At 36.9% G+C, this 13,226-nt stretch overlaps 1 protein-coding gene across 1 annotated transcript; it reads right to left on the bottom strand.

The window, feature by feature from the left end:
* Window positions 1-5,185: 5,185 nt before the first annotated feature.
* On the bottom strand, window positions 5,186-11,527 carry RNFT1 (ring finger protein, transmembrane 1). Its single transcript, XM_010178111.2, has 8 exons — window positions 11,143-11,527; window positions 10,730-10,806; window positions 10,025-10,125; window positions 9,219-9,372; window positions 7,360-7,518; window positions 6,467-6,532; window positions 5,505-5,606; window positions 5,186-5,320 (listed from the first exon to the last, which is right to left on the bottom strand). The coding sequence occupies exons 1-8, from the start codon at window positions 11,516-11,518 to the stop codon at window positions 5,186-5,188; spliced, it is 1,170 nt and encodes a 389-aa protein (XP_010176413.1). The 5' UTR covers window positions 11,519-11,527.
* Between the last annotated feature and the right edge of the window lie 1,699 nt (window positions 11,528-13,226).

Raw genomic sequence — 13,226 nt, 5'->3', positions numbered from 1 at the left:
TGTAAAAATAACAGACATAGATCCTCTATATATATATAATAGTGTCAAAATTACTAGTCATGAACTAAGGGGAGTGGAGTTCTAGCTCCTGTCTGGCTATTTCGGATAAGTGCAGAATGCATTGAATATTGGAGAGCTTAACAAGTGCTTTCTTTTGTTCATTTAAAAATGTCTTAAATTTTTCATTAGAGTATAGAATCTTATTTTTTTTATTTTGTACAAGCTGCGCTTTTTTAATTATAATCACTGAAAAATTCACTATAATTTGATTTTATAGGATTTTTGTAGCATTACAAAAATATAGTAAAACTGAGGTTAATACCTGTTGTGGCTAACCATATAAAAGTATTAAATCTTAAACTTGAACAAAAGTCATATTTTTTTTTACTAGATGTTAAATAGGGGAATATTTTGTTCTGCAGGTCATTATCACAAAAGGTTTATAGGTCAGCTGTTTTACCAGCAGTTTTTCTTTTCCCATTTGATGCAGAAACTATTCTCGTAGAAGATATTCAGAATTTCATAATTTTTCTCTGTGGGAGTGATGCATACATTTGATGCCATTTGTGTACTAAATTGTAATTTTGGGAATGCTGGAATAATTCCTACCAAGACTGTCTTAATTGTGCCATCCTGACATTTGAATGTCATCCTGGTATTAGCTCATAATAAAAGATAAAAATAAATGAGTCAATTGTTCTTTTGAATATCCCTTTTTTTTTTTGGTCTTGCTGTCTAAAAGCTCAACTGCTGGAGAACATTTAATATTTGAGTCCACTCTTGACTATACACTGGATGTTTACTTTGGGTCTGTTCTCTTTTTAATATTAACTCTCAACCTGCTTTCGCTGTTAATCAAAAAGTGCATCAAACGTTGAGGGACACTCCTGCTGTTCTTAGGACAGATGCTTGGGGTTTTGGTTGGTTGTTTTTTTTTTTTAAATTCTGTTTCTACAGCAGGATAGTTGCTGTTTCATTTTCACACCTTGGAGGGAAATCCTTTACCTTAAAGGGTAAAGGAGGAGGAGTTATTAAGAACAAGGCAAATTACTTAAATATCCTTCCTGCAGATCCCTGATGCTTATACTGTATGCAGTTCCTATATATGAACTTCTCCAGATTGTTCTCTTCTAGATGAACTTGGCTTTGTAGCTGTCTTCAAGAAACAAACTGGAGCTGCCTTAGTAGAGATAAAGGTAATCCCTATTCTGTTTTTCCATCTTTCACAGTTTACTGGAACTAAATATACTCAACCGCTGAGTAAGATGGGTATGAATAGCAATTAAATGCAAATTTAAACATATGCTAATCCAAGTGACCTATTTTTATTTTTTTTTTAAGGAAGGAGGTAGGCCCTAAGTATAACTGTGGGTCTAAATCATTGTCTTTCATGACAGCTTTGAAGGGAAAGGGAGGGAGGAGGAATTCCACCTAGAACTTAAAGGACCTGAGAGATGCTAGTTCTGATCGGTCTGTCTTACCAAGGGCTGGTACGTTCACCTAGGTTCTTGGGCTCTTAAAAAGTGGCTATTGATTGCCATTTGTCATCTCTGTTCTGTCCCCTGCAGAGTCAGACACGTGCTGGGTGGCTGTGTGTGTGGAAAGCAGGGCAGCTACTCTGGCCTCAGTAGGCTTGATAAGGAAGAGTTGCATCTTAATAGTGTGATGCTGACAAGCAGATCAGAGAGGATGTCACTCATGGATGTAAGTTACTCACTTTTTCCTCTCTGTAACTAAGATCAGAATGACTTGTTTCTTTTATGAAGTGTAAATCTAAACAGGCTGATCAAAATCTCCTTTAGTGCTTTGTTTTTTAATAAACTATGTTTGATAATATTACTGGGCTTGGATAATTTTCACTGGATCTTAAAGGGGAAAAAAAATCATCAACAGGGAGAAATAATAAAACCAAAATTGTTCCCTGGTCCTATCTCTGGCCAATATCCACCCTTATTCCAGTAAGGTGTTGTTACTACTATGTGGTAGACAAAGAACAAAGGATCAGCAACCATCCAGGGTTGACTTAAAGCACTCAGACCATGTTTTGTTGTGCTCCATAAAATAGTCTCTGTGAGCTTTACAGGGCAGATGATGCTGTCAAGTTACTGTGTTGAAATTTTTCTTAACCACAAGTGTAATACTGCTAAATTAGTTTGATGTTTTTTGTAATAATACTGGCCTGATGCCTTGACTCCTCCATGTACAGTATCTTGTGTCAGATACTGAACTACACGTCGAGGTAAGTAATTTATAAATACTTTTATTCTACAGCAAAAGAATATTTAGTTCAGGTTAATTTCTTTCAAATTTCCCTGCATACTTGGAAGGTACGTGGGTAAAGCACCATGTGTCTTGATCTGTAACTACCTTCCTAGTTCATCTTAGGTCTGCTAGTCCAACCTATTGGTCCTGACAGACCACTTCAGCTTTGCAGTGTCGTCATTTTATGGTTCTCTGAGGGAATGGCAAGCATCCTTCTCACTCTTCCCTCCTGCGTAAGCAATGGGGCTGCTATTTATTCATCCTGGGGATAAGGCAGTAAGAAAGCAGACTCGTTTCTCAGATGGCTTCTCTTAGTCTGCAGGGTAATGTCTCTGCTTTCAGGACACCTGTTTGTATTAAGCAGCTGGTGCATCTCAGAATCTGTCCCTTCCCAGTTAATATTCCAAGAATGGACTAAGGTGATTTAGAGCTATTGTTCTAAAAAGATTTTTGAAAGTCTGTCACAGAGTACTGGGATTCTGATGAATGGTTATCCATTACTGGTAGGCAATGAATTTAATCAATATTCAAGTATTAGGAAGTATATTTCCTTGCTCTAACATCATGTCCAAGTCTAAAGAATTTTAGTTTATATTTTCCCTGAGAGGATTTTTGAATTAAAAAGTGATTAGGCTGTAGGTATTAGCATTTCAGGAAAAGCTAATCCAGGATAAGTTACAATTTTTATGTTGCCCAGTATTTTAGAAAGGGTTGGTTATTACATTCACCCTTATTAACTCTGTATTGAGCTTAGTCACACATTTTACTCACATCAGCAAAGCTTTTTTTTAAAGGTGCTATTTGTTGACTAAATTAAATGTAGCACTCACATTGTTACACAGTACTCACACAATACTCTTTAGTATTTTCATGATTAAGTTTGGGGAAGTCTAAATATGATTGTGTAACCAAGTGAGCTTCCAGAGTCTCTGTGGACCCATCAGAAATTCAGAATCCAACCTTAAATTTCCTCTACATGTTTTTTGTTCCTTAATTGATTCAGTTTGTCCATGTGTCAAGGGAAGTTCTGCTGCACCAGCAGCCTGAGTATCACCACTGATGACATTTAAATAACAAACAGCTCTGATCTTGTACGAACTTCACATGCAAGCTAAGGCATAGCTTGATCTCTCTGAGGAAGGACAGAGCAGTTTGTTCTGACAATACTGAAGGTACAGGCACAAGCCCATTACAGCACAGCTGTGGCTCTGGCCAAGCTCTAATTCTTCCCTGCCACCCTCAGGACTGCTCTTAACATCATTCAGCTGCACATTCTCTAAGTACCTCACCTGCTGGGAAAGGCTTCCATGAGAACCAGTCTCTTCTACTCCCATAAGTTTCCAATTACACACTTAGAAGCTTTTGCCTGTTTTCTTTAAGCTGGAGTCACTCAGATACTGTGGTGGAACAATCATAGGGCACATCTACTCTGAACTGCAGTAAACTTCAGACAGAAATACAATTAGCAAATACACAGCATGCTATCACAAAACCCAGGCTGGACATAACATGAGAACCTGTTAGCTTGAATCTTCAATATCATTAGATTTTTTTTATTCAGAACACTAAATTCTACTACTATTACACTCTTAGCTGTACCTTTAAGGGCACTCTCCCATCATGCCCTGTCAGCCCTATAAATCTGGCTGTGTCAGCTGCAACTTCATAGCAGTCACTCTGCCTGGCTGTTTGAGTTGTTACACCATTCATCAAGTAAGTGTTTAACTTTTTTGTTCTATTTTTCCCTAATTTAGAAGTTTCCTAAAGGTATTCAGTTAAGATGAGCTCAAGTTAATGGCTACTTAGTTTAACTTTGCTGTAACAGAATAATTTGAGTAGTGGTTTGGTTTTTTTTTTTTTAGTGTTAGCTAAATAGCAAGGTGAAAAAAGTAGGAAAAAAAAAAGATTTGTACATGTTAGCTCTATAATTAGCATAAAGACTAGTCATGAATAAGTTGTAGCATTTGGAGGTTTTTTTTGGTTTTCAGAGACATTAGTTTAGCAGGAAAAGTATACCTAGCAGTGAGCTGTTGTTATGTGCTTACATATAAGTTAATATTGAAACAGTAACGAATCTTGTTTCTTTATTCAACATGCACCAAACAAATAGATTTAAATGCATTTATTCTCTCTGATCTTTATGCATACTACAAATTGCAAATATAGTATAAAATAGATTCTCCCCTGTAAGAAAATCTGGTTCCTGTTATGACAAAAATATAGTATTAAAGATTTGTTTTAAAAATACCAACTTTATAAAATGCTATGTAAAAAACTAACATCAGTGGTTGGTTTATGTGTTAAGCCAAAGATCCATTAGAAGTCGACAAGAACCTAAAGGGGAAACGTCTTATACTTGTGGCTTATTGCTGGGTACAGTGAGAAATAGTTGCTGTTACAGGTGCATGAATGAGAAGCTCATTTCTCTGATCTAGCATTAAAGGACCTTTAATGCCAAGTGTGACAAGTAGCTCTAATTCTCACTGTAGTCCAGAGTATAAAGTTTGCTCATAATCTTAATAAAATTGGTAGGTTGACCTTTTGGGTTGAGTCATGTTAGAAGGATAAATACAATTTAGTACAGTCTGGAACTCTATTTAAGCTTTTAAATAAAACGTTGAATTATGAAGCTGCTGCAAGAAGTAACGCAGCATTTTTCAAGGACTAGATTGTTTCCTACAAGAATCACAAGAGAAGCAATGCTGGCTTTTCTGCATTCATTCTGAAAACTTACTTTTCTATACTTAAGAAGGTCAAGTTACTGTTTGTTTTCTGCACTGTTTCAAATACTGGAACATTTCATAGAAGCATGATATCTAGAATTTGGAAACTCTTTCCTTGTGCCACCTACAATTTAATCTGCAGTAAACTGAAAAACTTGAGCTTGAACAAACAAACTGTAAAACAAGTTGTTTGACATGCTTTAGAAAATCTGTAGATTCATAGATGTAGCTCCATCCTTCCACTTGTTAACATGGTCTGAAATAACAGTTCTGCAGAGTGGACACGTTTTTTCTCTATTAAACCATAAAGAGATGCATTCTTCACAAAATGTGTGCTGTAATGAAAAGAATGAGAACTTAGAGCTTCTAAGCTCTTCCATTTATAAGACCGTATATTATTTGCATAGCTTGATTTCTAAAAATAATCAGAAGACACACTAATCTAACTTTATGTTTTGTTTACCAGTTGTTTAAAATATTCTTAAATTTGCAAGAAATAATTTTGATTGTGTGTATTACCTGACAGATAAGCAGAATGGGCTTCTGAAATTCAGCTTGGCAGATTGAACAAATATCATCTGATTCAGAACACTGTCTCTTGCTAGCTGTCACCCCATAGTGCTGTAAAACAAGGTATTTTTAGCAGAAATTAGTTTCTAGGGGTGAGAAAAAAGGTAAAGCAAAACACAAAAATACCAGGACAGAAAGGAATTGGGAATAAGGGCTGCTACGTCAGGAGAACTTTTCAATCCCTAATCCAACAAAATGTTGCTAAGTTTTTTAATAGTTGTCTTGGGGCCTAAAGCTCATCTGCTCCCACTTACCATGCTGTCTAGTTACTATCTTCCCCTGATCACAGCTACTGTAAAAATCTTGTAGCAGTTTTATTTTAACAGTGACATCTAAGCAAAACACTGTATTAAGTTCCAATCTGATCACGATAGCACTTAGAAAATGAGAAGCACTTCATTATTCTTTTAGTTCAATGACACTGTGCTCCAAAATCTTCTATACATTTTACTGCATGAGTAGCAGACTCTAAACAATACCTCTTACTGCAGAGAACGATCATCTGGAAACTCACAGCTCTAACAAAACTTACTTCCGTGTCAGTTATTTTGGCAAGCTTCAGTTCTCACTGTATTTCAGCATAAAGCTTTGCCTGCATCCAGTCAATATTCAGGTAAAAAGTAGGGAGCAGGACAAAAAGGGTTTGTTATTTCACATACATTTATCTGAAGAGACATGCAAAATAGATTTTTGGGGGTTTCTTTGTTGTTGTTGTTCAGATGACAACATAATCATGTAGTCAAAGAATTCAGACTGTGAAATGGGAGAACAAGCATACTGGGTTTACTTAAAAAATGCAGTTGTCTATTGCTAGAAAATACAGAGTAATATAGGAATGAGGTATTTTATAAAAGAAGTATTTTCATGTAAATGGGGTTTACTGTTTTGTCATAAGAGAATTCAGTACTCACTGGTCGTGTACAAAATATCCGTAAGACCTGTCTGAAGTTTCTCAATTGTCCAAAAAAGCTTAAAAGCTGAAAGGGGAAAGAAAAACTGAGTTAAGCTTAATATTTTTCTCTTCCAAGCTTTTGTGTACATTCCAAAAATAAAACTCTCCCTGCTGGTTTAGTGCTTGCAGGAACAGAAGCAAAGCTATAGTTCAGACCAACCCTATTTTTAATTGCTTAATATGTAACTAAACTAAAAATTCAGCCTAAAGTTGGTTGGTTTTTTTTTTCCCTAATAGGTGTCTCTTCTTTAAAATAAAAAGTGTTGAGGTTGTGAAATGAAGCACTCGGGTGCAAATATACCAGCATTATTATCATACATGCAGTAGTCCTTACACTTGTAATTGAGACACCTTAACATTATAAAGTATTTTTCATGTTCAGAGCTGAAATTGTACCGAGTCTCACCACATTTGGAGCAGGTGAGCTCTTTGGTGAAGTAGACAGCCAGTATGAACACTTATGTTTAACTTGTTCAGCATCACACAGGACACTTGAGCAGAGAGAAAATCTGTTTTCCTGGAAAATGCTGATTCTTTTAGCCATGAATTTCACCTTTGTTTTTGCAATCTTTCTTCCTCAATATCTGATCAGTGTATGATGTGAGGGGACCTACAGAAACACTGTTCTTTGCTATGCAACCCAAATCCATTCCCAGAACAGGTGCAGGAAAAAGATGATGATTTAGGTGTCCTGAGCCAGTTTTCCTCTCAGTGTTGGAAGGCTGTATCAGTTAAACTGAATCATCAATTTACAAATCAGTTCAAACATGGGGGAACGTTCAGAAATGTGCCTCTAACCCTCCGATGATAGTTACTGCCAAACAGTTGGAGAGGAATATGAAGCTTACATACTTTTAGGATGAGGTAGAGAAGGCCCAGCAATATTCCAAGGGTCCATCCTAGTACACTGTCCAGCTCCCCATAGCCAATAAGATAACGGAACCAAACTGGTATGGGGACAAACATACGGTAATACTGGCAGAGTTCTTCTAACAGCATGTACCAGTAGCCCTAAGCAAGACATGCAAAAGAATCGCTCAAGATTTAAAACACAAAGGACTTTTAAAATCTAGAGAAAAGATGCACTGTTATTCTTCTGAGTAACTTCTTTTCATATCTTTTGAAATAACTAAATACGAAGAATGAAAAAGAATGAAGACCAGATGATGAGCCTCACCACGACTGTACAAATAACAATAGCACAATTGTTGTGCTGCACAAAAATCAAATTAATACGCTAAAATAGGATGGCTTTGTCAAATGCCTACCTACTTAACAAAGCTATCAGACTTAATTTCATAAGCATGGAAAAGAAAATAACAGTTACATTAAAAAAAAAGACAAATTTGGTCGTGTACATCAGCTTGTCATTAGTGGAGTTGTGTCCTGCATTCAGGATTAGAACATGAGAGTAAGGCCCATTCTTTTATTAACAAACACCAATTACCGTTTTCCTGTAAACATTATTTCATGCCTTATGTGTAAGAAGCCTTATCTTGTGATAATTAACTCCTATATAGGATGGGGTGATAAGAAAATGGTGTTGGTAGGGGGAGGAAGAAGCTGGACTGAACAGGTAAACAGAGTTCAACACCACCCTAAAAATTACTGAATAACCACTAGAATGCAGAGGTGTCCTGCACGGAGCACTCTGGGTGTGTGCATGAAATATCATAAATATTTAGCTTAACTTTTACTTTATTTCTTGAAGTTTGTCCTTAAAACTCGATTTGTAACAGGGAAGAAGTACTCTTTCTATAATCTGCACTGGATAATGGCGTGTTTTGTCACTATTGACCAGATTCCCTCTTTAATTTAACCACAGTTTAGGTCACATTTGGTGTAATGGAAATTTCAAATTACTTTTTTGGATGTTGCATCACTAGCTTTAAATTTTAAAAAACAAACAAACAAAAAAAACCCATGATTATAAACTAGTAATTAGAGAAATTGCTTGTCCCTCAGAAAAACTTTGTCCTGGTACATTTGAAAAGGTAAAAGCTACTGAAACATCCTTTTCAAATGCTATAATGTATGAACTGTACTTGTTTGTTTGTTTTTTAAAGTAGTTAAAAGCAATAAGCAAAGTATTTGCTATTTTGACATAAAATTGAATTGTTTTTTTGCATATTGCACCTCAGGAAGCAGATAAAAATAAATACCCCTCCTAGCAATGTAGGCTTCTATAAAAATCATTAAGCCTCACTTGTTTGAGGAATTAAGCTATGAATCAAAATCATAACACAAATATTGCTTAAGTTTATTAAGAAAAAGAAAATTCAGAATTATTTTTTAAGAGACTGAAAATACAGCTGTTTGCACGTGCAGATCTTAAAATCTTCCTATGTCAGTTATTGTCGAGCATGTAAAAAATTTACTGTGCATCAGCTGCTCAGAGCAAACCGCCCGTATACACATTCTTACACTGCAGCAAATAAAAGGTTTCTTCATGCCCCCATTTAGAGACAGAAATAAACCTATTTATCTGATGACATAATATAAACAATTGTTTCAGATCAGACTGCAAACCTTCCTTAGCACCAAGCAGGGAAGAACAGGAAGGCCACAGAGTTTTCTTGCCCACAGTGTCGTGGTGGATTATATACAGATTTTAAATTAAAAATACTTTGATCTCAGTATAATTTAATAATTAGCTAATTTTACCATAAAAGATCTTCACATAGAAGCAAAAATACAGCTTGTTTTCTTACCTTGGATTTAAAGGACATCACAAAAGAAGGCACCAAGAGAATAAAGCACTTGAAACCCATGAAGAGGAATTTCAGAATAAAGTCTGTAACTCCCACAATCCAAAGTACCTCCCAGAAGTTTGTAAAATCCACGGTAGGGTTTAAAAAGATTAAGCTACAAAAAGAATGATCAGAAGTTACTGGAGCACTGTTTTGAGGAAAGCATAACCAGAGATTATCATGGCAGGTTTAATTTAAAAAAGGAAACCTGGTTTACCTAGAGAAAAAAATATTTGCTATAAAAATGAACTGTTTACTGCAAACTGATCATTTATGATCTCTGACAACCTTTCAATTTTTGGACCTCCCTTCTTTATCGTCATCACAACCCCCATCCTCTAGAGATAGGCTTCTTTCCCATTTTAGCTCTACAGCCTTTGGGTGATTACAGCCAAGACAGTAGCTACAGAATAGTAAGGGGAAAAAAATAAATCAGAGACATATGTAAACTCCACAGAGCCCCACAGTGCCAGATATTCAGTGTTCTAAAGGCAAGGTGGTAGGGTCACAGCTAGGAATGAAACCCAGCTACATTCTCCATGGTACAGTGGTACCAGTAAATTGAGTATGAGGTCTAACCGTGCAAATTCCAACATACTGTTTTCAAGGACAGTGTTTATTCAGTTTGGCAGAAGAGGAGGAATGGAGATTAAAATGAAAGAGAAACCAGTGTCACAATTAAAGAAAAACAGCAGCTGCCCAGATAAAATGTTCCCAGTTAATATCTGAGTAATTTATGATGCGAGTAGAGATGTTCCTCTACTTACCTGTAATAGAGGGACTGAGAATGAAAAGTGTAATACAAGAGGAGAGATGATCCAGTTAGGTATACCAGTAACCAAGCACATTGCAACTTGGAGCACCGTTCCTGTAAGATAATTGTAAAGACATATTGCAGTCCTTATCTCAGTATCAGTGTCTTAAATATTTACCTCCAAAGCACTAAGTCTGTTGTACCTGAACAGAGTTACTATGAGAGGATTTTATCTTAGTGGTTTCAGGCCAAATAAAACAGAACTCCATGGAAGGTAAAGCAGTAATTTTAATGTTTTCAATGTAAGAATTTCTGTGTATATTAATGGGTTTTCTAAAAACACAACTAAAACCTGCCCCAATCTGAAGAAATAACAGCTTTTCCTTTGGGAGTGAGTGGAGAAGAGCTGAAAGTTTAAACGGTCAGCTGCTGTTTGATTCCACAAACATATTTAAGAAGTTCTTCCATAAACTCCAAAAAGCTTTTATCAGTTGAAGTTATTTCAACATTCAAAGTTGGGGGAGGAGGGGGGAAACCACTTTGAATTTTGCAAACCTTGCTTATCTGAGAAGTTCTACCCCCCACAGAAGCATTAAGACTTATGTCTTGAAACCTGTGGAACCTAATAAACAGCATCTCCTTTCACATTTCTTTCAAAAATTGATGGATAAAGGTCTTCATTAACTTACAGAGTTTTGTTGCATCGGGTGATACTTACTCTTAGAAAAACCTGATTTACTATGCTTTTGTTTGCATACATATAAGTTGTTAGCAGCCCAATTCCAAGAGAAATGCCTATTAGGAAGAAAGGGTCAGTTATACACAAGAAAATGAAAAAAAAAATTTAAAAATGTACTTAACTGGGTTAAAAAACCAGCCACTTCTAATACATCTTTGTAATTACAATTAATAGCTCAGACTATCAAGCCAGAATAATTAAACACATTGTACATATGCCAGCAAAGGAAACAGAAGCCACTGAAATGTAGTTTAGTAAATCTCTCTTTCTGATGAATAAAGCAAATAAAAATAAAGCTAAAAGTAAATTGAATTACATTTCAGGCATGGTTATTAGTATATCTCTTTGGGGGGAAGGGTCTGTTCCCTCAGACCTTATTTGTTATACTCTACCAATTATATGCTGCATGATCAATTTGACACACAGAATCAAGATATACGGCAGACTTTTGTGCAGCCACTGGAGGAGGTATCTGAGCTCTGAGAGGGAGCTGCCGCTGTGTTCCTCCAAGTCGGGAGTGGAATCATCAAGCCCCCCTGCTTCGCCGTGGGCATGTCCGTGCGAGCGACTTTGGGAACCTGGCCTTGAATGCCGGGAACTCGTGTTTTCTCTGGCTTCTCCCACAACAGAGTTTAGCTGTATGTGAACATCTCCGCTGTGATGGCATGAGCTCTCTCCTGACAGCCTCGCTGCGTGGGCGCTCTGAGAAGATGAAGAGTCATCACCACTCCCTTGGATGTTGTGGAGATGACTGCAATTTGGTTGCATAGTGGGGTTTTTTTTCTGGTCCAGATTCTTGCTATTTTGTCTCCTAAAGCAGGATAAAAAAAAAAGTCATAGTTGAAGGGAGAGATGACTAATTCAGAGAGAAAACAAAAACAAAAAACCCAACACAAAAATACAACAGATCGTACCGAGTAACTGCCTGCATGAAGTAAAGATTCTCTTTCTGAGAGATACTGTCTTTGTTCTGAAAGCTGGCATGTGGGGTTTGCACCCTGTCTCCACGGGGGCAACTTTCCATGTGCCGAGCTAAATTACTTCCTTTCATTCACGTGCAGATTTTTTCCAGCCTGCAGTGAACCTGGCTGTTTTAATAAAATCTGAAGTTGCCCCAGTGCAAATCAGAACAAAAGCTGCTGAATAGGAGACCAGCACTAGCTTGTACAGAAGACATCTCAGAAGTGCTGCATAATTTCACAAAAATGGTAACAGTAGTCGGCCAAAGAAGGAACAATGATGGGAAGGAAGCAAAGAGTACATTTACATACATCCATAAAATGGTAAGCATTTGTTCAGACAAGTCTAGTCAAAAGCCAGTGCATGCTCAAAATTGAGGGCCATTATGAGATTAACAAGATTATCCTGTCTGGGTAAGTGAGCAGAACCAGGTTAGTCCATTTTTTAAGAAGTATTTAAAAGAGCCTGGACCATATGGTCTAGGTGAAAAAAGAAATGCAGCCAACAAGCAGTAATCTAACAGCGAGATCACTCACATGAGGTTTTATTTCTTTTCACTGACTTCTTTATGTTGTCTTCCTGGGCAGTTCTCCACTTCTGTGTCAGTCTTTACATTGGTCAAATAGTGTTAAATTTACCTCTCTAGACTGATGTGATGTGAGAGTAATTCTCTTTGGAGAATGCTTTGCAGCTGGGTTTGCCACAAAACTTGTCACTATCGAATAATATTATTGAAACATGGGGAATTTTATTCTAATCGTTTTTCAATAATTCAAACTCTTCCAGATTCTTGTTTGAATTTGTTTTTTTCAAAGCTTAGTGTATATACACAGCGAGTTTCACTGATGATACAAAAAAGGTTAAAGCAAAATTGGTTTTGCATTGCAAGGAGTTCTTAACATGTTTGCACAAACCTTGAATTCTTTAGCTTTTAAAATGGAGATTAGAAGAGTAAATTGCATGAATTTAAACAAGATCCGAACAGGGGAACACGCTACGATTTAGAAATGCTGCTACTATGATATTTTTGTTGGCCAAAGATGACATCATCCTTCAATCCAGCCAAAATTCACGTTCTGTGATTTTTTATGCACATGAATAAAGCAAATAAACCGGAGATCGTATTGACGTGTGTGAGCAGTATTACTCGGTGCATCTGCAGGATCAGGCCAACGGATGCAGTTTTTAAAAGGAGATGAATAAAAAATAAAAACCTCATTAGCACTTTTCAGTCGGTGGTTCAGGATTTGCTTCTGCAAAAACTGACGGTTCGGTGTTTTAAGAGAAAGTCGAGCGATCCCATTGTTGGAGTGAAGCAGTTTCCCTTGGCACTCTGCCTGGCAAACTTTCAAATAACTTAAAGTTTTATTATTAAACGAGGTTTTTAAAGTGGAAGAAATCCGCACGCAGCGGCCGGCTGCCAGAATTCCTGCCGCCCTCACCGGATCGAATCGGGTCTCTGATAAAGGCTTTTCTCCTCCCGCGTCCCCCCGCTCTCCCTGGCCGCTGCCTGCCC

The sequence above is a fragment of the Antrostomus carolinensis genome, unplaced genomic scaffold (genome assembly GCF_000700745.2).
Source record: "Antrostomus carolinensis isolate BGI_N321 unplaced genomic scaffold, ASM70074v2 scaffold50121, whole genome shotgun sequence".
Classification (NCBI taxonomy): Eukaryota; Metazoa; Chordata; class Aves; order Caprimulgiformes; family Caprimulgidae; genus Antrostomus; species Antrostomus carolinensis.
Note: the sequence above shows the minus strand (reverse complement) of the source record. Positions and strands in the feature narration are given on the sequence as shown.